The sequence below is a fragment of the Dama dama genome, chromosome 20, assembly GCF_033118175.1.
Source record: "Dama dama isolate Ldn47 chromosome 20, ASM3311817v1, whole genome shotgun sequence".
Classification (NCBI taxonomy): Eukaryota; Metazoa; Chordata; class Mammalia; order Artiodactyla; family Cervidae; genus Dama; species Dama dama.
This window is the reverse complement of record NC_083700.1, coordinates 50,746,520-50,773,786: the sequence shown is the minus strand read 5'-3', so window position 1 is coordinate 50,773,786 and position 27,267 is coordinate 50,746,520. Positions and strand designations below refer to the sequence as shown.

Below are 27,267 nucleotides of genomic sequence, written 5' to 3'. Positions count from 1 at the left end.
GATTAATGTTGATTTGCCAACTTTTTCTTTTGAATGACTTTCTTATATTTTTCATTTAATGCAATTTTCTACATAACTATCAGCCAGAATTGGAAAATGCTTAAACATCTTTTTTTAAATATTCAAAGTCTAAACAGAGTTCCTACAGTTTTTTGTGGTTTTTTTTTTTGGAGAAACCAGTAATGAAGTTATCAAAAGAAACCTTAAAAAAAACTGGATTCATTACAGAAATGGAGTGAGAAAAAGTCAGAATAATTCAGTAGGATGGAATTATCGAGTGTTGGTTTGTGGGATTTTGTTTGTGCGGGTATGGTTTGATTTTTTGTTTTGTTTTTCTTCTTTTTGCTCAACTCTTATAACACTTTTAAAATGATTAAGGAGAAAAGATAAGGGAAGAAGATGGAAAGAGAACTATATCAAATATGTAGAGAAATTACAGAATTAGAACTTTCTTCTGAAATGTGTGTGTATGTATATATAGGCCTAGGTAAATATTAGCTTATAAATAAAGCCTTGCCTGGGGAATAAAATTTTTATCTTGAAAGTTACAAAGTATAAATTCTCTGGGACATTTTGTTATTGTGTTACAGTTGTTTTTATTTCTTTCTCTCAACAGTGGTCCTTCTGGAGAAGAAATACAGTTATGCAGCAAAGCCATTAAAACATCAGATATTGACAGTCCTGGCCATTTTGAGAAGCATTATGAATCTAGTTCTTCTAGCACTCATAGTGATAGTAGCAGTGATAATGAGCAAGACTTTGTTTCCTCCATTCTACCAGGAAACAGACCAAATGCAACGAGTATAAGGCCACAGCTGCACAAAAAAAGCATAATGAAAAAGAAAGCTGGTCAAAAAGTTAACTCTCAACATGAAAGCAAAGAGCAAGCAGTAGTAGATGTCATTGAGCAGTTAGGCAATTGCAGATTAGATAATCGGGAGAAAGCTACGGCTTGTGAACTTCCTTTACAGAATGTAAATACACAGATTTCTTCAAATAGTTCTCTGCAAGAAAAATTAGAAGCTTCAGAAATTTCTGATATTAAATACAGTAGTTCAAAAGTAACTCTTGTAGGCATAAGTAAGAAAAGTGCTGAGCATTTTAAGAGGAAATTTGCCAAATCAAACCAAGTTTCTGGGTCAGCTTCCAGTTCATTGCAGGTGTGCCCTGAAATTGCAAAGGCAAACTTACTTAAAACCCTGAAGGAGACTTTGATTGAGTGGAAGACAGAAGAAACTTTGAGGTTTTTGTATGGCCAGAATTATGCATCTGTATGTCTAAAATCCTCCTCAACCCCTCTGGTTAAAGAACTTGATGAAGATGATACAAACTCTGACCCAGATAGTCATCCCCCTGCCTTGCAGGAGTTGAACAGCTTGGATGAGTCTTTACAATTTAGAGCCTCAGATACAGCCATTAAACCACTGCCAAGTTATGAGAACTTGAAAAAAGAAACTGAAACATTAAATTTAAGGATCAGGGAGTTTTATAGAGGACGATATGTTTTGAATGAAGAAACTACCAAATCACAAGACTCAGAAGAGGTATGTCTTAATGACAGTTATTTTTTTTAATATTGATTTATTTGGCTGCACCAGGCCTTAGCTGCGGCATGTGGGATCTTCAGTCTTTGTTGTGGTGTGCAGGAATCTTTTTTTATTAGTTGGTGGCATGCAAACTCATAGTTGTAGCATATGGGATCTAGGTCCCCGACCAGAGATCAAACCCAGCCCCACTGAATTGGGAGGGTGGAGTCCTAGCCACTGGACCACAAGGGAAGTCCCTTAATGATGATGATTTCTCCATACTGCTAATATATAGAACAATCACCATAGTAAATCTTAGAGCAGGAAGAAAAGTACTGAAAGAATTTAAGAAAGAAGATTCCCTTAATCATTTGGTTTAAAATGCCATCTCCACTATTGACATTGAAAGTTGAAAGTGAAAGTTGCTCAGTCGTGTCCGACTCTTTGTGACCCCATGGACTGTACAGTCCATGGAATTCTCCAGGCCAGAATACTGGAGTGGGTAACCTTTCCCTTCTCCAGGGATCTTCCCAACCCAGGGATCCGCATTGCAGGTGGATTCTTTACCAGCTGAGCCACAAGGGAAGCCCAGGAATACTGGAGTGGGTAGCCTATCCCTTCTCCAGCAGATCTTCCCAATCCAGAAATCAAACCGTGGTCTCCTGCATTGCAGGCGGATTCTTTACCAACTGAGCTATCAGGGAAGCCCAGTATTAGCATTATTATTTTCAAAATAAGTTTGTCCTAGAAAATTTTCATAAACATTTAACCTTTTTTTGCTAATGTAGAAATAGCCTAGAGTTGTGGGACAAAGTTTTCTTTAAAACCTAGTTTTCATGGACTATCTAGACTCTGAAAAGACTTCTTTTTTCTTTGTTGATGTATATGCTTTCAGATTTCTACATAGGTTGTGTATCTTTGTGTTTTATTTCCAATGGGACTATGAACATTTATGGGAGTAAATTTGCTAATTGAATAGTGAAATATTTGGTTAATATTAGGAAAGCATGCTCACTTAAAATATGAATGAAAATGACTTAGTAAAGGAGACATATTGGGAGAATAGAGGACATAGGAGAAAATGGAAAGAGCACATTTGGGTAAACCTAGATTTGAATATCTGCTCTCTCATTTACTAGCTGTATGAAAACTTAGTCTCTTGAGTCTAATTGCTTATCTGTAAATGGGATTGTAAATGGCTTCCCTTGCTCAAAAGTCATGAGTTTTAAAAGTAATGCATATAAAGGATTTATCACAGTACCTAACATATAATTGGTATTCAGTTATATGTAAATAAATAGTCAAATGTAGAAAGTGATGTATGCCACTGAGATTTAACAGGGGTCTTTCAATATTTCCATTATCCTATTTTGGTTGATGTGTAGTTTGAGAAATGAAGTAATTTGGCATGAAGACAAATAGGTGATAACCTTGTTTTTAGCACAGAAGTTTGTTACTAAAGATTTCTGAGTAAATATGGCTCTAAATTAAATGACACATTGGAGATTTAAAAAGATTTTACTATATTTAAAAATATAGTAAAAAATTTAGAAGTTTCTTATATTTCTACAGAATGTTACCTACCCCAGTAGTATACTTGTATTATTAGATAGCATCTGTAAATTTTACATGAAGCTTGGAAAAACGTTGATCTCTGCCATTCAGCTGTACAGCCTTTTATGCCTATATCATTTTTATGCTTATAAGCCTTACAAAGGGAAAATTAATCCCTAAATTTGATTGCTTCTGTTTTTAAACCTCTTTCCCTGAAGTATAACACAAATTGTAAGTGTACAGCTCATTGCATTATCGTAAGTGAATATACCAGTGTAATCACTACCCAGGCTACAAAATTTGAGTAAACCAGAAGGTCCAGTATGTCTCCTACAAATCATTACCTCTTTCCAGAGTTAATGACTATTAACAATAGCATAGTTTTCCCAATTTTGAACTATATGTAAATAGATTCACTATGTATATAATTTATTTTTTGCAACATTGTGCTATATGTACAAAATCATTTCAGTCATGTCTGACTCTTTGCAGCCCCATGGACTGTAACCTGCCAGGCTCCTCTGTGCATGGGATTCTCTAGGCAAGAACAATGGATTGGTTTGCCATGCCCTTCTCTAGGGATCTTCCCGACCTAGGGATTGAACCTGCATCTCTTATGTCTCCTGCATTAGCAGGCGGGTTCTCTACTACTAGCGCCACCTGGGAAGTCCTTGGAAATTCCCTGGCAGTCCAGTGGTTGGGACTTGGCTTTCACTGCAAGGGCCAGCATTCGATCCCTGGTTGAGGAACTAAGATCCCACAAACCACACAGTGTAGCCAAAAAACAACAAAAACCATTATGTATGTAGGTGTTGCATATAGTTGTAATTCATAGTTTTATTGCTGCATGATATTCCATTCTATAAATATACCATAATTTATTAATGTTAATGAGTATTTAGGCTGTTTCCAGTTTGGGGCTATTAAGAACTATGCTGTTATGAAGTCTTGTATACATCTCTCTTAATGTGTATGCATTTCTGTTGGGTTTGTATCTAGGACTAGAATTTCTGGGTCATGTACACATATATGCAACTATACTAATTATTGCCAAACAGTTTTCCAAAATGGTTCTGCATTGTATTTTCTGCTATCACTCTGACAGTTTCCATGATTCTGCATTCTCACCAATACTTGATATTGTTACTTTTCACCATTCTGATGGTATTGCTGTTAGGTTATAGTACATTTCTCTGATGATTGAGTTGAGCACTGTTTCATTTGCTTATTGGCCATTTGGATAGTTTGTTTTGTCAAGTACCTGTTTTAGTCTTTTTTCCATTCATTTGTTGGTGATGGGTGCTGGGGAGTTCCTGTTGATTTGTCAGAATTCTGTGTGCAGAATTCAAACCCATTTTCGTGTATTACAGATATCTTCCACTGAGATTTTCCTTTTCACTTTTATTAACAGTGTCTTGAACCCAGTTTATTAATTGTTCCCTTTAGTGACTTCTTTAAGAAATCTTTACTTAGCTTGGGTTATTTCATCTTCTAGAAGCTTTGTGGTGTTTCCTTTAACATTTAGGTCTGTAATTTATCTGGAATTGATTTTTGTTTATGGTGGGGAGTATCAGTCAGATTTCTTATTTCTCTCTGGGGAAATGTGTGCACATTACAGTTTGAGAAGCACTGTTGATTTTTCTTTTCTTTCTTGGTTGTTTGCTTATTCCATAAGTTACTGAGAAAGATGGGAAAGGTTGGTCAAGATTTATCACCATAATTATAAATTGATTATTTTTCCCTTTAGTTTTCTGAATTTTAATACTTTGAGACCATGTTCTTAGGTGTAAATGTGAGGTTGTTATGTCTTCTTGGTAAATCAAACCTCTTAGCATATGGAGTAATTTTTCTCTACATTTATTTATTTATTTAATTTTGGTCTTAAAAGATCTGCTTTGACACTAGCATTCTTTCATTAGTATTTTCAAGGACTGTCTTTAAAAAAAAAAAAAAAAAGCCTTGGCTGATAATCTATGTCCTCTGTGTGAAGAATTTTGTCTATTTACATTTAATGTCATAATTTATATATTTAGGTTTAAATCTGCCATCTCACTTGTTGCTTTCTGCATGTCCCATCTGTTCTGTGTTCTTTCTCTCCTTTCTTTCTTTGGATCCAGTATCAGTATTCCAATTTTTTGTCCTCTGGTTAGCTTGTTTTTATACATTCTTTTACTAATCATTAATTGGTTTCCCTAAAGATTAAAACTTGAATCTTTGTCTTACTAAAATTTAATATAAGTTAATACTTTGTTTCCTGGACAGTTAGTACCTTAGAAACTTACATTTACCCACTCAACTTAACATGCTCTTACTGTTGTGCACTTTTATTCTCTCTATATTTTTAAATCCTACAAGATTGTTTATAATCAGTGTTCAGTTGGATTTGCCCAATTAATTACTCTTTTACTGTTCATGTCTTCTGCATCTCTGTTCTTTGATCCGGGATCATTCACCATGGGCCTGAAGAATATCCTTTTTTTTAATTAGTGCCAGTTTGCTAATGGTGAATCTTCCCAGTTTTATTTATCAGGAAATTATTTTACTTTCACTTTTGAAAGATATTTCCCTGGACATTAAATTCTAAATTAGCAGTTATTTTCTTGCAGCCCACTAAAAATACATATTCATTGTCTTTTGGCCTCTATTTATTTCTCTTATTTGAAAATACTTTCTTCCTTTAGCTACTTTTAAGATTTTGTTTTTTTGTCCCCTTGGTTGCCATCAGTTTTTGATTGCTTTGCCTAGATGTGATTATATTTGTATTTATTATTTTGGCTGTTATATATACTTAAATCTGTGATGACTTCTTTTATTAGTTTTGGAATATTCTCAGGTATTACCTCTTCAAGTATTGTTTCTGTCCCATTTTCCTTTTCCTCTCTACCTGGTACTCCAATTGCAGATATGTTAGTCTTTTTCACTGTATCTTCTGTCTTTTATATTCTCCTGCACTTTGCATTACCCTTGGTGGGGAGAGGTGTGTGACTATGTTTCATTTTGGATATTTTCCAAATGAATATTCTCTCTTCAGTCCTTTCTACTATGTTATTAAATCTATCCATTGAGTTATTTTAAATATATTTTTCAGTTACTGGGGGTTTCATTTCTTTCTTTAATATAGTTTCCCATTCTCTGCTAAAATTTTCCATCTTGTCGTTTTTTTAATATATTCAGCATAGTTATTCTAAATAAGGCTGATAGTTTCATTACATGGATTTCCTTAGGGGTTGTTTTATGAACTCGTGTTTCAGATTATGATCATATTGTCCTACTTTATGTGGCAAACATCGTATAATAAAAAATTACAGAGATAACTTGAAACCCAGGCTGATGTTATCTTCCTCTAGAACAGATTTGTGTTTGCTTCTGGCAGATTTGCAGCCATCCCAAATCACTTTAATCCAGTCAGTGATTAAGGTGATTTGAAGCTGGGCTTCAGTCCCTGTAGCAGCGAGTCTGTTTCCTATTCATTCTTATTGGTCTCAAGCTTGGGGAAGGTTGACAGTAGCTCTTCCTTTTTGGCATGCCCCAAACTCTGATGCTTAGGTTCTCAGTATCTAAATTGCCTCTTCTAGAATTAGTCAGTGCCTTCTCTGGAATTACTTTCTCCAAAATCTCAGACATAATTCTTTACTGTCTTATTAGCTCTCTGATGCTTTCAAACAAATGTGGGTTTTTTCCCAGCTTTTTCAGTTCTCAGCAAGAAGAGTGGTTTGAATTGTCTTGTCTGCCATTTCTAGAAGTGGAGTTTCCCAAATTATATTTATAGTATTCGATAATTTTAGTCCTTTAATCTCCTACATTTATGCGACATTTAGCATTTTATAAAGTCTTTTTCTATACATTTTCAGCATTTAATAAAGAAGGTGTTAGTATCCCTATTACACAGATGAGAAAAGACTCTCAAAAGAGGGCAGATGATTCAAGCAAGTTCACACCAGCCTGCTGACTAAGTGGATAGTCAAATTTAAATCTCCTTCTGAAGTCTGATTTTTATTCTACCATATCATAGGTATAAACTTTTGTGTTTTAATGTGTTACTATCAAAGAAAGAATATAAATTTATTATTTTATTTTGCTTTGTTTAAAAATGTGATTCAGCATGATCCCACCTTTCCACTGATAGATTCAAGTTCTCAGAACCAGATCAGAAAACGCATCGTACTTGAAAAACTGAATAAAGTGTAAGTATGTAATTATCATTCCACTTTTATAATATCTAAAAATCAATTTGATATTTGTGGGTTTATAACTTATAGGTGTAATCCTTGATTTTTTAATTTTGAAAAATAATACGTAAAGTTTACATGGATTTCTTCACCTGAGAAACTTGTATTTTTAAGGTGTTCTACCAAAATGTGTTGAAATTGTTTTGTGCTGAAGACAGAGACATAATAAAGACGAAAGTTGAGATTATGGGAATAGAAAACCAAACTACCTCACTTCCATTCAATAATCCAGTGAAGTCAGGGAAAAAATATCAGAGCTGGACCCATTTAAATACTGATTTGTGGTAAATGTGTCATCAGTTTCACATGTGAATAAGATTTTATAAAGGTTTAACGGTTTATTGACTTACTCGGTGTATACGCATATTCAGAGAACCATTTCACACTCAGAAGCTTGAGTGTTGCACTTTAGTTTTGAGCTTCCCGTAGTGGAAATTGTTGTTCTTGTAATTAGCCCAGTCATAAATGACATTTGAAAATTGCAATCTTGGTTTCTCTTTCAAAAGGAGCTTGAAAATCTTTTTTCCAGAGATGTGACGGATGTCTTGAACTTTTCAACTTGCGTTTTTTTTCTTCAGCAGAAAAGACAGAACAGTTTTTTCACGCATTGCTGAAGGTGTTGTGCACATGGAGAAGTCTTAATTTTATACTAGTTCAAAAATTAAAAAGCCTTTTCTAGAAGCCTTAGTATTTTGAATAGCTTACTTTTCTAAAGTTTACATTTTAAATAAGTGTTTAAATGTAATATTTATTGCATGCTTGTCATGTGTTAAGACTCTTCATATATAATAAATCTGTTTTGCCTTTTTTCTGTTCTTCATACTTGTTTCCGTTAAAATTTAATTTATATAACAATATAAGTTACCAACTTTCTGACTTAGGATAAGAAGGTATCAATCCTTCATTTTCGTTACATAGGTTTTGAAAGTTGGGATATATTAACTATGCTAGCGTGTAATTAGTAGGTAGGGATTTATGTGAAAATAGTTTTCTAGACTTTTTAGCTGATGAAAGTAGCCACTTTTAAATTTAAGACCACACAGCCATGTCACTGAAAGAATTCTGTTCCTTGTGGGTTTTAGCTGCAACAGGAGATCCCAAAAGGAACCTTGCTGGAATACCAAGTTATTAATATTAGAGTGACAACTAAATCTGAGAAGAGGTAGAATAACTTAAAGAAGGAGAAGCACAAAGAATACTGGAAACAAAATGATAGTGACATAGGGATTTTTTTTGTTTCATTGTTTATGAAAGCAGTTAATTATTTTTCTTATTATGAAAGTTAACAGTTTATTATAAAAGTAAGACCCTTTCTGGTTTCTGATTGGAACACACCAATTATACAAAAAATTTATTTTAGAGAATCAAAGAAAGTGAACTATGCACAGGGTATTAGATGATATTAAGGAACCATTATTGGTTAAACGTGATGATTTTATTATGGTTTTATACAGAATGCACTTGTATTTAGAGATACATAAAGAGTAATTTAGGGGTCAAAGAAATGACATGGTTTACTTGAAGATGTCGCAAAAAAAAAAATAAAAAGGAAAAATGAAGCAAATGGAACAAAATATTGGGAGGCTAAATCTGGAAATAGAAATGAGGGGTTATTATTGTTTCTCTATTTTGGAACATGTTTTAAACTTATGTAACTTTTTTTTAAGTAATACATGCTTATTCCAGAAGGGTTAGGCTGTGCAAAATGATATAATTAAAGAAGTGAAAATCACTGTAATCACAGTAATTACTATTAATATTTTGATGTTCATCCCTGACATATATGTGATATGTGTATATTCATTCCCTTTGGTTCCATCTTTATTATAGTCTAAACCCAGAGAAAATGACATGCTTGATATATACTGTGTGTGATATACAATTGCATTATAATATGTATGTTTTTATAAAAAATGGGACAACTTCATGTGCATTTTCTTGCCTGGAGAATCCCATGGATGGAGGGGCCTGGTGGGCTGTAGTCTATGGGGTTGCAAAGAGTCGGACACAACTAAGCAACTAACACACACACACATGTGCATTTTCCACTTAACGTTTATCATGAATATCTTTCCACATTAAAATATATAGATTTATATTTTAAAGGTTTTATTATTTTGTGGTTACATCATAATTTATGTAACCATCTACTGACAGACATTTGTTGCCAGTTTTTCACTACTAAAATACTTCTCCAATAACCGTCTTTTTTTATGTTTGATTATTTCTTTAGGATAAATTTTGTATAGTATTGATTAAAACTGTTGGGTCAAACAGTGTCTGCATTAAAATGTTAGTATATATTGTCAAATTGCTCTCTAGAAATGTACCAGTTTTTACCTTACCTTAAGGATTTAATAAGAAATATTAAATCCACATTCCCATAATGCTCCATTTGGAGGGCAATTCCTCTAGCCTATGTTCTTTCCATTTATTTAATATTTGAAAGTGAAAAGGTAAGAAAGAGACAAGAATATAGATAGCAGCCAAAATATTTTTTCATTTCACTGCTTCTTTCTGTAGCATAAACTACAAAATAGAGTGTGGAGTTACTTTGAAATATTTCTTTATGACTTCTCACCAGTTAAATCTGGCTTAGCTGTCTCCACCTCAGTGGCATGGTTACCTACCTGTGAAATAACCAAACTTAGGCAAGAACCCCCCAAATATATGTATATAGTTATATTCTTTAAATGTATCTACATAATTATATTTTAATAGAAATTTATTTTTTTTAAAGAAATGTAATTTTTATTTTCAGATTGCCTGGACTTTTGGGACCTCTTCAGATTACATTAGGAGATATTTACACACAACTTAAAAATCTTGTCCAGACTTTCAGGTTAGTATTACTACTACGATTTTCCTTCTCAGTTATTTTGACTTTATGTAATTGCCTTGCAGAATCCATAGTAGACTAAGGCATGAAGAAAGTAAATGATTTACCTTCATTGTCTTAAATCTTAATATACTGTTTTCTCTTCCACTAAACAACATTAATTATATCTTTGGGGGTTTTTGTTCGCTTTATTTTTAAATTTTTATTGGAATACAGTTGATTTACAATGTTGTGTTAGTTTTAGATGTACAACAAAGTGAATCAGTTATACATATATCCATTCTTTTTTAGAGTCTTTTCCCATATGAGCCATCATGGAGCACTGAGCAGAGCTCACTGTGCTGTACACTAGGTCCTTACTGGTATCTTAATGTTTATGTAATTCCCAGTCTCCCAGTTTGTCCCTCCCCCTCCCCCACACATATCTTTTGTTAAATGCAGCCCCTTATTTGCTTAAACTTTGATATGTTTAGCTTTGGATAGTTTATTTATGGAATGATCTAAAATTAAGGAGAATGGTATATGAGACACAAAGGTAGCTAGTCGGTAATATCTTGGATTTTACTGAACTAGTAAATATATATTAAATGACCGGCACTTCTGTATTGTTCAGCACTATGGACAATATAGAAGAAGCCTAATGCCCATCCTCGAGGAAGAATTCCTATGAGAAGACAAGGTGAGCACAGGGAACAGTGCAAAACAGTGGATAATTTAGTTTTGAATAGTGTAGAACAGACTTTGAGTGATAAAGACAGGAAAAGGAAAACTAGAGAATATCAGTTATGAAGTGGAACAGTTGGGATTTTTCTACAACTATCAAGGTAAAAATACTCCACCAGGCTAAGACAAGATTCTCTACTAGGAAACAGTAGAGATAAGCTGCTACATACATCATGAGTAGAGGTGTATACCAGATGTACATTTTGACCCAATGCCAATGACCAAAAATGCAATTAGTTTTTATATAATTGCATCAAGATAGGATGAGCTTCTAGAGTAGAAGAATCATTTCATCCAAAAAATTAACTATTACTATAGTTTATTGCTAACAATAGTAGTATTGACATGTTCAGTTCAGTTCAGTCGCTCAGTCGTGTCCGACTCTTTGTGACCCCATGAACTGCAGCACGCCAGGCCTCTCTATCCATCACCAACTCCCAGAGTTTACCCAAACCCATGTCCATTGAATTGGTGATGCCATCCAACCATCTCATCCTCTGTCGTCCCCTTCTCCTGCCCTCAATCTTTCCCAGCATCAGGGTCTTTTCAAATGAGTCAGCTCTTCGCATCAGGTGGCCAAACTGGTTGAAACGGAGTAAAAATGTTCTTGTATGCTCATTTTATCAGTCAGTAGAAGAGTAGAATGCTGTAGTAATTATGTTGCTTGTGAAATCTTAATTTTATATATAAAAAATTTGTAAAATCTTTCAGTTATTTAGCAAAATAGATTGACAGTTAATACAAACATTCAGAAAAATGTTTCCAATAAATTATTTAGTAGGAACTAGGATTCAAAGTTTAGGTGTGTCCCAAAAATTCATCTTCAGCTATTGAAAAGGATCATTTGTAACACTTTATGATTAAATCTTCAGCCTTCATAGACTTAAGACAATTATAAGTTGTCTAAGACATTCTCGTGGCGTCTACAATGTTTATATTTGAAAGTGAATATTCAGGGAATAACAAACCTGAATGATATGATTGTTTTAATTACTGAGATTGTTACACCCATGCAATCACAAGATCAGTGATCACACACAGGTTTATAAACGCCTGAAATGGTTGCTCTGTTTGGGCTAGACCTTTGGAATACTAACTGCTTTACTAAAAGGAGGATTTGGACCAAATACCAAGACCAAAGCCTAACTTCTCTGCATTCCTGTTTAATGAAAGTAAATGAAACTTTCTGCATTCCTTTTTCGTTAAGAGAGAGAGTCTGTGTCATATACCTACCACAAAACCATACATCCAAAAGAAGAAAAAAAAAAGTGTTTTCAACTGTCTATAGTGATGATAAAGTTTGAATGCACAGTGTGGTTGCACCGAAGTTTAGGATTTGTTCAGGATTTATTAAGGAAGTAAATATATTAAGATAGCTTAACTGAGGGAAGATGAAGACCAGGTGTCGCTCTGTTTCACTGATTTTTTTTAAAGGACTTGGCATTCAGTTTTTTGCAGACAGTATTTAATTACCATTCTGAGCAAACTGGTTAAGACTTATTAGAAAAGATATAAGAATAATACCTTTGACCTTGAACTACAGATAGGAACTTTGTACTTCATTTTTAACCCTACTCACTTAGAATAAATAAACAAGTGATTCAATTTATTTTGACTATATTTTCTAGCACTATTTTTCTGTCTAATTGCATGTTTTCTTTTTTTAAAAAAACTATTCTGAGGGTCTCAGAACTTACTTGAAACCTGTTGAAAAGAAATGTATGGCTACAACTCAAGATTACCACATTATTACTTTTATATGCCCAATGAATTTAGGTGTTTCAGGTTGGAAACTACTCACTGTCCAGGCTATTTGTTATTTCGGTGTTTTGAAGCAGCCCTGATAATAACATTAATTTCATGTCAGTACATGGACTCACTGTGGTAACTACTATGTGCTGGACTGTGCTTGGCACTTTACACGTTATCTAATTTCCAAAAAATAGTGGTATTATCCTCATTTTACAGGTGAGAGATGACAGATTAAGTAATTTCAAATTACACAACTAGTAGTTGGGTTTAGACCCCAAATCTAAGTCAAGAAGAGAGGTGTTAAGTGGTCTTACCACCGAAAAAAGAAAATGGTAACTGTATGTGATGGAAATGTTAATTCGCTTGATTATGGTTGTCATTTCACAATGTATACATATATCAAAACATCAAGTTGTGTACCTTAAATATATATAATTATTATGTGTCAATTATACCTCAAGAAAGCTGGAAAAAAATTTAAAGAATTTACTGTTGGTTGTCTTGGTAATTATCAGTATTAAAGATTTATCAGTATTAAAGGTTTTTTTTTAAGTAATTTGATTTATTACCTCTTTAGATCCCAGGTAAGAACTCCACTTGAAATGGTTGTTACCTGTGAAACTGAACCTCTGTGACATCTAAGCTAGCCAAGACAAGAGGTAGTGTTCCTTAGTCTAGTAAGAGGTAACCAACAGATTGTAGAAATGAGGAAACTCACATGTCATTTTCCTTTTATATTTATAAACTGTTAATCACCTTTTTCTGTCATTCTTACTATGTAAATCTTTTCAGGGTACTTTCTGCATTGTTTACACTAAATTAAAGCCTAGGTGAAACAATATGATGTGTGGGATTTGCTTCATAATTATTAAGGTTAGGGGATGTTGAATATGAGGTTGTATAGATGAAATATGATTGACCAGGATTTGATAATTCTCAGTTGTGATGACTATATGGGAGTTGATTTTATGTTCTATTTTTATATATGTTTGAAATAAATTTCAATTATAATTTTTAAAAAGTTTCAGGGAAATAAGCCAAAAAACTCTTGTTTTGATGGTGTGTGCTTAGTCGCTCAGTTGTCTCTGACTCTTTGCGACCCCACGGACTGTAGCCTGCCAGGCTCAATTCTGTCCATGGGGTTGTCCTGGCAAGAATACTGGAATGGGTTGCCATGCCCTCCTCAAGGGGAACTTCCCAATCCAGGGATCGAACCCTGGTCTCCTACATTGCACGTGGATTCTTTACCCTCTGAGCCACCAGGGAAGTCTGTTTTGGTGGAGGGGATGTTATAAAACCTTGTTGTTGGTTTTTCCAAATATTTACTCTTTATTTAGTACCTGCATGTCAAAATCTTTTGCTTAAATTGAGTTTGCTCTTTTCAGTAAAATGTCAGTTACTTATAATACTGAGAGACCTCTGGTAAGATAATGCATTTTGGGGTCTTCAGATTCTGGCAGGACAGTTTTAACAGGTATGTGACTGTAGGCCAAGGCTTCTAGGTGAAGTCTCTGAGGAAACACCGTATAAATGACAGGGACTAGTGTTGGGAGATCTTTTCAGTCAATCCTGGCGGTGGGAAAGAGTTGACATAAATAACCGTATCTTTCTCTTTGAAATGGCAATCAATAATTGGAACTTGTAGAACAGTGATTCTTAAGCCAGTTGTGCAGCAGAATTACTTGGGGAGCTTTTAACGATGACAGATGCCTGGCTTCACCCCCTAGAGATTGAGTTTCATTTGGTTAGGGTTGGGCCCAGACATTAGTATTTTTCAAAAGCCCCCCAGGTGCTTCTAATGTGCAGCCAGAGTTGAGAGCATGTTAGAACTAAACATAAAGCAGCTTTTTCACCTTTTTGAAGAATCTTTCCCCAGTGAGTAGAGCTGTCCTTTCCACTGAACTGCTTCATAGGCATTTATCTGGAATGTTACATTGATTTACCTCTCATAGTGGTTCCATCAGAAGTTACTTGGTAATGATCAGGTGTCGTCAGTGTTGAAGCAAGATATTTTCTAAATATAATTTGAATTAAAATTGTATTTTGACACGAGTCCTTTTTAAATTTCATCAGTGATGACTGAAGGTATTTTCTTCTAAATCTATATTGAATTTCCAATTATATTTTGAAGCTATGGTTTTAAAATGTTTCCTTTCAAGTATTACTGTTTTAATTTTTGAATTAGCACTCAAAATAGTGTTTGTTTAGCATTTGTGCTTGAAATTATTTTGGTTCTGCAAAAGGGAAAAATGTGATAGCAGGTAAAATTTTGCTGTTCTGCTGTATAAAGTGCTTTGAAGTAAAAGCAAAGACCTTGTTCCTCAGTGCCTGAAACAGTTTAGAGCAGGCATTCAGTAGATTTTTTTGTTGACCCAGTAAATAAATGCATGAAATCTAAAATTTGTCTTAGCTTTGAGAGATTTGAGTATTACAGAAAAGGAAATTCTATTAACTGCTTTTGCTATTTTGTTTTATCCTTCTTTGCTTACCTTCTTTGGCCTTTTTTGGTTATGTGCTGGATTCTGTTTTAGTCGCTACAGGTAAAACACCTGAACAAAATAAAGAAAATTCCTTCTATCATGGAACTATTTTAATAGGATATGTAAAATTTTAAAAACAATATATGTGTTATTTTTATGTGGTGATACACCCTTTTCCCAGTTCCATCACCTCCTTTTCTCCTCAGAAGCTGGGAAAGAGGGGCGGTACTAAGGAGGGAGGAAGTTGTGATTTTATATAGGCTGGTCAGGGAAGACCTCATTAAGAAGATCCTATTTGTATAAAGACCTCAAGGTTATTAAGGGAACAAGCCATGTTGCTATTGGTGAAAATACATCAGGCAGGGAACAACAGGTAAAAATGCCCTGAGGCAGAAGCAGGCCAGGTATATTCACAGAATGTTAAGGATGCTGGTGAGGCTGGAGAAATGAGCAAGGCAACAATACAAAGAGATATGGTTAGAGAAGTAAAGGGCAGGGATTGGCTGTAGTATAGTTATATAATCCTTACTTTTACTCCAAGTGATATGGAGAGCAGTTTGTGGATTCTGAATAGAAAACTGACATGATCTGACATATTTTGGCAGTATCACTCTGGCTGCTGACTTGAGAATTATAGTAGATGGTCAAAGGCAGGAAGACTATCTAGGATGCTCTTTCTGTAATCTAGGCAAGACATGATGTTAAGGTGAAAACAGGGAAGTAATAAGTGATCAGATTTAATTTTGAAAATAGAATCATCAGAATTTGATGACTGATTTTGACATGGGATATGAAGAGAGTCAAAGTTTTGGGCCTGAGCAACTGGATGGATTCTGAAGGACTGGGTAGCCATTTACTTAGGTGGAGATACTTGCAAGAGAACCCAGTTTGGAGAGGAAATAGGGAGCTCAGTTTTGGCTATACTAAAATTTTGAGATGCCTGTTAGACATTCAAGTGGAAATTAAGGTAGATCATTAGTCCAAGTCTGGAATTCAAGGAAGAGGTCTAGGCTAGAGATAATAAATTTGAGAGTTGTGAACAAGTAGTTATCTAATATTTAAAGCTGAGAGATTGGATGACACCACCAAGGGAATGGGCATATAGAGAGGTGAGGAGTGACCTAAGACAGAGACCCTGGGGTGATCCAAAATTAAAAGGTCTCTGAAGGCATGCCAGGGAGAGGAAGGGGAATTAGGCAAGCAGAAACCAGATGAGGAGTGTCTCCTAAGGAGAAAGGAGTGACCAGCTGTGTCAAATGCTTCTTGTAGACTAAGGTGAGAACTGAGAAATGTCCATTGGATTTGGCAACATAGATGTCTTTTGTACATTTAATCCTCACAAGAATCCTATGAGGTAGATAGTACTATTGTCCCCAATTTACTAAATTAAAAAAAAAAAAGTTTTACAGTCACTGACTATGTCCAAGGTAAAACAGATCTGACTATGGAAACCATCTCTGTCAGACGCTTCAACTGCTGTTCTTGCTTTTTTTCCCTTTTAACGTTTACTTTGCAGTGTGCAGATTTTTTTTTTTTCTTCAGTTGCAGCATGTGGAATCTTTAATTGCATCATGTGGGGTCTAGTCCCCTGACCAGGGGTCGAATCTAGCACCTTCATTGGAAGTGTGGAGTCCCTGTACTTGCTTTTTATATCAAGTAGACTTTTTGTAGACATTTTAATTATGGAAAAAAATTGAGTTAATATAACAAAGATATGCTTATTCACTCAAAATTAATAGATTTTAATATTTTATAAACTTTGATTGGCATACATTTTTAATAAAATAAATATAGGTTAATTCATTCAAAAAATTAATTGAACCTCTTCTGTGAGGGATTTGTTCTGGGCATTTGGAGTAAATATATGAAGAACACAAATATTCCTGCCCTCAGTCAAGGTAAAACAGATAATAAACAATAATTATATGTTAGAAGGTGAGAAGTGGTACGAGGATAAAGTAAAATATATAACAGAAAGGGAAGCTAGGAGTGTGGGGCTGGGAGGTGGAGAGAGTTACACTTGCTAATGGTGTGGCCCAAGTAGACCCTGCTGCAAAAGTGATGTAAGAAAACTTTTCAGACAGATGGAATCACCAGTTCCAAAGACCTAAGACATGAAGTCCTCTTTGTCTCTTCCCCAGTCCATTCTCCTTTGCTCCCCAGAAGCAGTCTTCATTTTTATACTTTTAGTACATACATTTATGTCCATAAATATGAGTATCTGTCCTTGATTTGTATAATGTCGTCTCATACTTGCTGTCTCATTCAAATCATTGTGAGCAAAATGTGTAAGTTTAGTTCCTTCATTTTAACAACCACTTAATATTCTATACAAATGCCACAATTTATTATGCTTCTGTTATAAGCAGTGTCACATCAAATATCTTCATGTACATTTCCTTATGCGTAGTGAGAGTTTAAGGTTTATATTTGGAAGTTATTCATTTTCAGTTTTATTGGGTATTGCTAAATTGACTACTCACATCAACAGCATATTTAAAAGTAAAATTTCTTCGTGTCCTCAAAAACCCTTAGTATTGTTAATCTTTTATTTTCACCAAAGTAATGGAGTGAATTACTGTTTTTATATTAATTTATCAGCTTAATGATGAGATTGAGCTCCTTTTCAAATGTTTACTGGCCATTCAGCTTTCCTCCTCTCTAAATTGCCTGCTCAAGTTAGTTTATTTATTGGCTGTTTTTTTTTCCCCCTCCAGAGACATAAAGATCAATTTTAGGTTCATAGCAAAATTGAGAGAAGGGTGCATTTACTTACGTCCTCTGGCCCATATGTGTGGCCTTCCCCATTAAAACCATCTGCCACCAGAGTCATACATTTGCTACAATTGATGTACCTATATTAATGACATCATTATCAGTCAGAGTCCATGGTTCATTCTTGGTGTTGTGCATTCTATGGGTTTGGACAAATATTGAATGACATTTATCCACTATTATAGTATCATAAGGTATTTTCACTGACCTAAACATCCTCTGTGTTCTACCTATTCACTTATCCTCCCTTGCCTCACAGTTCCTGGCACCACTCCCCTTTTACTAATATCTCCATTATTTTACTTTTTCTAGAATGTCATATACTTGGAATCATACAGTTTGTAGCCTTTTCAGACTGGCTTTTTTCACTTAAATAATATGCATTTGAAATATCTCCGTGTCTTCATGGCTTGATAGGTCATTTCTTTTTCGGGCTGAATAATATTCTAGGGTCTGGATGTACCACAGTTTATTTATCCATTACCTACTGAAAGATACCTTGGTTGCTTCCCAGTTTTCACAGGGTATAGATAGAGCTGCTATAGACATCTATGTGCAGATTTTTGTGTTGACATTAAGTTTTCAACTCCTTTCGGTAAAGAGATACCAAGGAGTGTGATTGTTGGATTGTGTGGTGGGAGTATGTTTAGTTTTCAAGAAATACCAGATTGTCATCCAAAGTTGCTGTGCTATTTTTTTTCCACCAGCAATAAATGAGAGTTCTTACTTGACATCCTCGCCAGCATTTGATTTTATTGATTATCGGGATTTTGGCAATTCTAAAAGTGTAGGGTATTTCATTGTTTTAATTTCCACCTCCCTGATGACATATGATGTAAAGCATCTTTTCATATGCTTATTTGCCATCTTTTTTTAAAATTTATTTTTAATTAGAGGATAATTGCTTTACAATGTTGTGTTGGTTTCTACCGTATAACAACATGAATCAGCCATAAGTAAACATGTTTCCCCTCCCTCTTGAGCTTCCCTCCCACCCCCAAACCCCTATGTATCTTCTTTGTATATATATATAATTTTATTTAGTTAGCTATTCTTGGCTGTGCTGGGTCTCATCATGGAGGGAGCACAGGCTCTAGTCACACGGGCTTCAGTAGTTGCAGCACAGGGACTCAGTAGTTGTGGCTCTCGGGTTTGGAGCGCAGGCTTAGTAGTTGGGGCGCAGGGGCTTAGTTGCCCCGTGGCATATGGAATCTTGTCGGACCAGGGATCAAGCCCGTGTCCCCTGCACTGGCAGGCGGATTCTCCTTTCATTGCGCCACCAGGGAAGTCCCTCTACAGGTTTGTTAATGAAGTGTTTCTTGAGGTCTTGGACCCATTTTTTAATTGGACATTTTGTTTTCTCATTGTTAAGTTTTAAGATTTCTTTGATATTTTGAAAACAATCCTTTATCAGATATTTTTGGCTGCTTTTATCAGCTTATATCTTTTTTTTTATTTAGAGTGATCCTTCTAAATGTTTTCTGAGAAATAAGATGACGACAATGTATTTTATTGTCATCAACTGCTAAGTGATAGATTTTACTTCTAATTTTTTAAAACTTTTCTTGAATAAAGATACCTAGTCTTAAAATTTATCAAGTCAACTCTGACTTCTGAAAATTATGGATTATGACATTCCTTAATTGCCTGCTGCCAACCTAGCAAAAGCTGAATTAAAATCAGAAATTGTTTACCTTGTCAGTTTTAATAAAACATTTGATTAGGGAAAAACAAAAGATATGGTTACAGGGAGGCATGGTATATGTTCGTGTGTTTTAATAAACCATTCAGTTTACTTCCTCATATTGTTCCTATATCCCCATCTTGTTTAACAGTGGTATTGTTATAAATATATAAATGTAAGGCTAGAACACTTCCTTCTGAATATCAAGCCACAGTATTATACTGTTGATTCTTTTCCATCAAATATAGCAAGGATTAAAAAAGTGTCCTTTAACATATGATATCATAAAACTGAGTTTATCTGAAAATAGAAAGTTTATGTATTTAACTGTAACAATCTTTTGGTAAATTTTACATGTCTTTCAGATTAACAAATAGAAATATTATACATAAACCTGCAGAGTGGACCTTAATTGCTTTGGTGTTGCTGTCAATGTAAGTACTCGGAAGATTTTTAATTCTATATACTAAATATGAAGAATTTGATTAGGGAAAAACAGAGTTAATTCAGTAGTTTTCTAAACTTCTTTGGAGAATATACCTTTATTTTGCACCAATTTTCCTTATGATAGAATAACTTTAATGTAAAGTGATATGCTGTATTTTGATAAGCTATTGTCATTCTCTTTATATGTTTTACTATCTTTTCTTCTCAGGGCATTTTTTTTCTCAAATATTATTTGTAATCACTTGAAAGAAAAAAACACCTCCATGTGGGATATAACACAGGCTAGTCTGTTAATTTTAACAGTGCATTTATTTTATTAATGTTAAATGGCCTCATTATTTTGCATCTGTATTTTTACCAATATAGCTAATGCTATTTTATTTTTCATCAGCATTCTTATTATCAGAAAAATTTTGTTTTCAAAATTAATGTAAAATCAAACAGATTTAAAGGAACTAAAGTAGATACTACACAAGCATATATAAAACATTTAATACTCGTTCACCTTTTAAGAAATCACTAGTGGTTTCTAAGGCTGTCTTTCAATAGAGTTAAAACCATCTAGTAAGTGTAGTGTTTTTCAGCTTGAATTGCAAAAGTCTTTCTCTTGAAGACCATTCATTACTGCATTACTGTTATTACTTGGTGCTTGTTAGGTCATTGAAGCCCATAGGACATTGAATACTTACTGGACACTCACAGGTCAAGAAGTGTTATGAGTCAACCTCATAGCATCTCCAGCCCTACTTTTGTTTCTTTGATATTACTTCAGTCTGACACATTATTCTGGCTTCACTGTCCCAAGGAAGGCTGTGCTGGGAGGCATTAGAGTAGGCTTCACTGAGCCAGCATCTGTGTGGCCCAACGAGATACAACTCACATGATTCATTAAATCAGAACACAGAAAATAACTTTACTTGAATGCCCTAACATAAATTTTTTATCAACCATAAGAACAAATCTTTTGTCATTTTTACTATTCAATGTTCCAGTTGAATTGGTAATTTATGAAACAGATCTTATTAATTTTTTAGAAAGTTCTTTCCATTTTATGAAATTTGTAAATATTTTGCTCACTGGCAAAAAAAAAAATCAGTATCTCTGCTCACCCACCATATCCTATGCCTGCTAATAAACCCTCATAGATAACTGTTTAACTGTACTTCTGCAATTCATTACACTAAAGGGGAAGTAACTTTTTTGGTTGACAAGTCAGAGGCCCAAGGCTTAGAAGTAATCTCAGAATCTTGCTTTCTAAGCCGATGACTGGAAGTATTATCTTAATGAGCAGCTGCTTACTGAGGATGCACGTTAGGTCCTACTTCTTTTTGTATCAAACTCTTGCCACATCTTCTCCAAAATGTATAACAAGGAACAAAAAATAGTATGGAAAATGAAATTTAAATCCATGGCTGATTCATATCAATGTATGAAAAAACCCACTGAAATGTTGTGAAGTAATTAGCCCCCAACTAATAAATAAATAAATAAATAAATAAAGCTACTATCGAAACTTCATATGATTATTTCATATAAAAGTAATTTTATTTTAATAGAAGCACCCATGTGGCCCAAAACACTAAAAGCTTTGCTAGTTCTTTTATGTATTAATACTATTTGTCTTCTCTCACTTTGGATTTAGTGTAGGGATTTCAAGGGTCAGTGACCCATGAAAACAGTAATTTAATTGAAGAAACAAAACTGTGCACATTTTAGGTGTATTGCATATTTCACATTATGTAATCTAGCTTAAGGTTGTAGCAGTAAACACTGTTTCCTTTTGTCATTCACCTTGAATTCTTTTTCATTATTCCCCAAGCCCTACAGTTAGATCTACCCATCTTTCTCTAGTCTTTGGTACTTTTGAGCCCTTGACAACTAAAAACCTTTCCAGTTAGGGCCCTTTTGACTTCTTTTAAAATCTTTAGTCACTTGTAGACACGAAGTTAGCTGGTACTTCTTTGTTTTTGCCTTTCAAATCTTGTTTTCTGATAATTTTCTCATAATTTTTTCTATAGGCCCTCTTGAACATTCTTTATCTTCCCTAACTGAATCTCCTTTCTCCTTATTTTTTCATCATTTGTTCTCTTAAGACTTCTGTCCCCATACTATTTTATTTCTTACTTCCTCATTTCTCAGCAAATTCCCTTTAGGTTTTCATCTTTCTCCCCCCTAGGGAATCTATGGCTCAGTTGATAGCCCTTTTCCTTCTTAGCCTGTCATCATCATTTTACAGTAAATATTACCATATGAGATGGGAGTAAAATGAAAATACACATCCATCATATTAAAACTCATCCCACTGGCTTCTGTAAAGTGTAACTATACTTTATATTTGCACTCTTCTTTCCTCCCACTTCCAGTTCACACTTTTTTTATACATACAATTTTATTTATTATTGGCTGTGCTGGGTATTTTTTGCAGCAGGCTTTTCTCTAGTTGTGGCAAACGGGCTACTCTCTAGTTGCAGTGTGTAGACTTTTCATTGCAGTGGCTTCTCTTGTTGCCAAGTACAGGCTTAGTAGTTGGGACACTTGGGCTTAGTTGCTCTGTGGCATATGGGATCTTCTGGATCAGGAATTGAACCTACGTCTCCTGCATTGGCAGGAGGATTGCTTACCACTGAGTCACCAGGGAAGCCCCACAGTTACTTTTTTGGGAAGACATTATTGTCATTGGGGAAAGAAAAAGCAGGTATGAAGGCTAGCATTAGATAAACAACCTTAAATTTAGGTAAAATATGGAGATTTCACACATTCCAAGAGGCATGTACATATAAAAAGAAAGAAGGTAAACACATATTTGTAGAATAGTAACTCATCATTCAGTCTTTTAATTTATTGCCACTAAGATTGAGCATAGGCATGCATGGGATTTACCCTTTTTTCATTTAATTATCCTATGATTCAGAAAATCTTTGCATCTACTCTCAAATTGCCAATGGAATTTTTAAAGTCATTGTAGACATTTCTGAAATTCATATTAAGAAGTGAACTTCCTTTAAGACTTAATAGCTAGGAAGGAGGTTCTGAATGGTAGTTGTAGACAATGAAGATGAATATAGTAAGGTAATATGTTTAGTATTATTATAACAATGGTACTATTCTTTGTGAATATTGCAGATTTTTACTATTTTTAGCATTAGTTTAATGCATGAAAGCTGTTTTCAAAATTCCTTATGAGAAGCACTTAGAAGAGGATACCTATACACATGTAATTAGGAAAGTAAATGGCTCAAATCAAACTCATGTTAGAAGGGAAAAATCAACATTTTAAGCAAAACATGATAGTCCAGACAAGAAAGCTGGGTCCTGAATTTTCACATCTGTTTTCTTAAGAATAAATAAGGCGTGTCTGTAGCAAACCATCTTTTCCTGGTAACTTCCCTTGAACTTTCACAGACATTAACACTTTAAAAATATGAATCACAGTGTGTACTTTATCAGTGTGCACTGATGGAATTTTATACCCATATAATCTCAAAGAAATTGACGAAATCAAAGTGATATTCTTGATCAGTTGATACTCTGTTCATTTAGATTTCTCACTAATTCCATAGTGAGGAGTGGAATGGCCAGTGTGACTGCAGCATTTATTGATATGTATACTCTGTATTCAAACCTAAGCCATTACCAAAAGCACACTTAAAACCTTTTAAAGCTTGAGCAGTGTACCTTTATTTAACAGTGAAGGAATTAATCTGCCTTTGCTACTCATGTTTTTATTTAGTAAATGTTATAATTAACAAAGATAAGTTCTCAAGAGCTCCTTACATGTAGAAGAACTCACAGTGGTGATTAACAGTATTTTTTTTTTTTAATAACTGACTAGAAATGCAATAAAGTAACCTGGTAGTTGGTGTTATTGATTAAGCTCTTAGCTATAGCAATTTTGTCTTTGTTGAACTTTATTAGTACTTTATGATTACAGATTATATGTTGAATAATATGAAGTTGAATCTGATTTTCTCACATCAGTATGCTCTAGTAAAGATATTAGGCTCTTTCCACAGTCCTGATGCATGATTTTCATAAAAATGTATGTAACTGTATAGTCTCCTGTAAATGTTTTAGTACCTAAATGTGCTGTTGTGTAAAACTTGTTAATGTATTTGTATATTTCAGTGTTGTTCATACATCAGATTAGAAAGCACAATAAGTGAAGTCACTCAGTCATGTCAGACTCTCTGAGACCCCGTGGACTGACTGTAGCCTGCCAGGCTCCTCCATCCATGGGATTTTCCAGGCACGAATACTGGAGTGGGTTGCCATTTCTTCTCCAGGGGATCTTCCCAACCCAGGGATCAAACCTGGGTCTCCCTCACTGCAGGCAGACTCTTTACTATCTAAGCCAGCCCAATAAATTACACTAAAGTATGTTTGTTTTCAGATGCCTTCTCATACTGTATCATATATTGGTTTTTATATTCCTCATAATTCTCATCTGTCCTCAGTATAGGGAAACAGAAACTGAAGAATCACTGTTTATCATGGTCATGGTTTTCAGAGTAGTTTCTTTGAGAAGATTTTTGACTGGTATTTTGAGATTTTGTAGCTGTAGGACACACACCCCCCCCCAGCTCAATCCTTTTCCTCCTTCCTTTCTTCCCTTTGGTCTTAGTCTTCCCAGTCTTCTTTGACCTCTGTCATTATACTTGAGCCTGTAACATGCAAATGTTAGGAAAGCTGAGAAATCTAGGGAAGAGTCCAGACCAAGTCTGGCAGCCAAAATGAAACAATTATAGGAGGCTATGAAGAAACAAATTGATTGGCTTGAGTTCCTTTATGTGCAGCACTTGTGCCAGAAGTGGGAATCAGTTTCTCCAGTAACTTCTTGTATCTAAAATGTAATTTTTTCACCAGAGTTTAATGTGGAACCTTTGTAGAAAGACCACTGCTTATGTAATGTGATGATCTATAGCTAACTGTAACATAGGAGTCAAATGTCTCTTAGTGGATAGCTAGAGAGAGGTGTTATTGTGTTCCATGGGAATGATTTGGTTATCTAATGAAGGAAGAAGTAAGTAAATACTTAGTTACGTTGTACTACTTAGAAAGAATGGAGGGTAGAAAGTGACTTGTGGTAGTCTAACATGGATATATGCTATTCCTAGTTTTATGCCCTTGATGTTCTCTAATGGAAAGCTTTCAAGATCATCTCCAAAAATGTCTGCTTTCATTTTATTTATCTGAACTGTCTGTTTCCAGTGAACTGTGGCCCACTTCCTAGACACAGACCACGCAATAGTTTATTCCCCCTAAAAGCTTTGAGTATTCCCGTCGTTCTGGGAGTAGCATGTAAGTCCTGGGAAATGGTATTTAAATAAGCTCAACTTGACCATGATCACTAAACAAAAGCCTTCACTGGACGTGGGCAGCCACTTTAGGTAACCATCATACAGATAGACACTCAGGAGAGTCACTTCCCTAGGGTACGAGGCATGAACAGAAAGATGTGACTACAGCTTTTTGCTTCAGCAGATTGTTTTTTATAGTGCGCCCATCACTAATTTCCTTAGAGAAATTTGTGAGCACACCATGAAAAATGAAGATATGGTTCCTTAGAAATTTATTGGTTCTCAGAAGTATTCCAAAGCCTTTCTCTTAATATTCCCAATTTAGTTCTCAGTATTTGAGACCATAATAGCAGATCACTGAAATAATTTTGTTTCCTTACAGATTTTATATTTAATTGAATTTTATTGAGATATAATTCATATAACAAAATGCATTATTTTAAAATGTACGGTTCACTGGTTTTTAGTACACTCACTGTTTTGTGAGTGTGAGTATACAGCAGTGTGCTGTGAGTGTACAGCAGCTGTCACTACTGTCTCATTCCAGAACACTTCATCATCCCCAAAATTATCTTCATATCCATTACCTTAGTCCCAGTTTTCCCTTCCTCCATCCCCTGGCAATCACTAATCTACTTTCTGTCTCTATGGAATTACCTATTCTGAACATGTCATATGAATGGAATCATATAATATGTGACTTTTGTGTCTGACTTCTCTCACTTAATGTATTCTAGGTTCATTTCATGTTGTAGCGTGTAGCAGTACTCCATCCCTTTTTATGGCCGAGTAATACTCCATTGTATGGATATACCACATTTTATTTATCCGTTTATCAGTTAATGGACATCTGGGTTCTTTCCATTCTTTGGTTCTTATGAACATTTGTGTGTAAGTTTTTGTGAGAACATAAGTTTTCGATTCTCTTAGTGGAATTAGTGGATCTGTGATAACTCTGTATTTATCTGAGGAACTACTAAAGTGTCTTCCACAATAAATGCACTGTTTTAAATTTCCTTGGGCACTTTGTGAAGACTCCATAGATTGAATTGCGTCATACCCAGCAGCCCCACCAGGCTTTTGCTTGTAGTTTTCCAAACTTTAAATATGCTGTTCTGATTAAATTTAGACCTTCATGGACCTGTAACATCAAATTTTTTATGTTCTAGGAATTTCTACTACATATGCAAAATAAGCCCCCTCACTAACATCATTGTGAAGTTTAAGTAAAGTACCTATTTACTGAGTATTAAATAATAATTAGATTATTCCTAAGTCCCCTATACTTATGGCTGGCTGACTTATAAGAAAAATATAATGTTTTTTAATTGAAGTAACTTTATCCTCAGCCACCAAGCTGTATGGGAACCCAGATATTTTCTAAAGGAAAAATAGTACTTCTTAAAAATTTTAACCAAGCCTACTTTCTTCACTGATTTTTTTTTCCCTCAAAATTTCTCAAATTTTTGGCAATTTTATAATATTGGTTTTTTTAATCCATAAGTAGCTAAGAGTCCCAAACCTTGGGCCAGAATACATATTAAAGTCACCAAGTGTCTTCAGCAAAAAGATGAAGCAGCCTCCCCTTCACAAGCAGCACAGTAACAGCAGTGGGGACAGCTGGTAGCAGGCAGCACTTGTCCCTTACCAGTCACACCTCGATGTGAGAAGTCAGTCTCCCTCCCTACCTGCTCTTGACATCTTCACAGCCTGACTGAGTGCACTGAGAGCATGGCCAGGAGGCCAGGAAGCATGAGGCTTGACTAAGGGCACTGTTATCCCTAGCCTCGGGTTCTGTACCGTAAGAGTGTGGTAATCATTGTGGACACTGCTGGTTGATTCCATTTCTGTCTTAGAGCACTGAAAAAGTTGTAGCCACTATGCTGAGAGAATTGTTTCATAGCAATAATTACGAAGAAAAGTTTTTCTAACACATCTCCAAAGCTGCTCTATAGAGCTGT

General features: G+C 34.8%; 1 protein-coding gene across 6 annotated transcripts in view; it reads left to right on the top strand.

The window, feature by feature from the left end:
- RPAP2 (RNA polymerase II associated protein 2) overlaps positions 1-27,267 on the top strand; it is a 100,240-nt gene that overhangs the window by 29,334 nt on the left and 43,639 nt on the right. For 5 of the 6 annotated variants that reach the window (XM_061121383.1, XM_061121382.1, XM_061121381.1 and 2 more), the window contains exons 8-11: positions 617-1,544; positions 7,182-7,264; positions 10,071-10,151; positions 19,928-19,996. In XM_061121383.1, coding sequence (XP_060977366.1) covers positions 617-1,544; positions 7,182-7,264; positions 10,071-10,151; positions 19,928-19,996 — 1,161 coding nt within the window. Of the gene's footprint in view, positions 1-616; positions 1,545-7,181; positions 7,265-10,070; positions 10,152-19,927; positions 19,997-27,267 lie in introns of those variants that run through there. The other variant, XR_009689111.1, reaches the window with a different exon arrangement.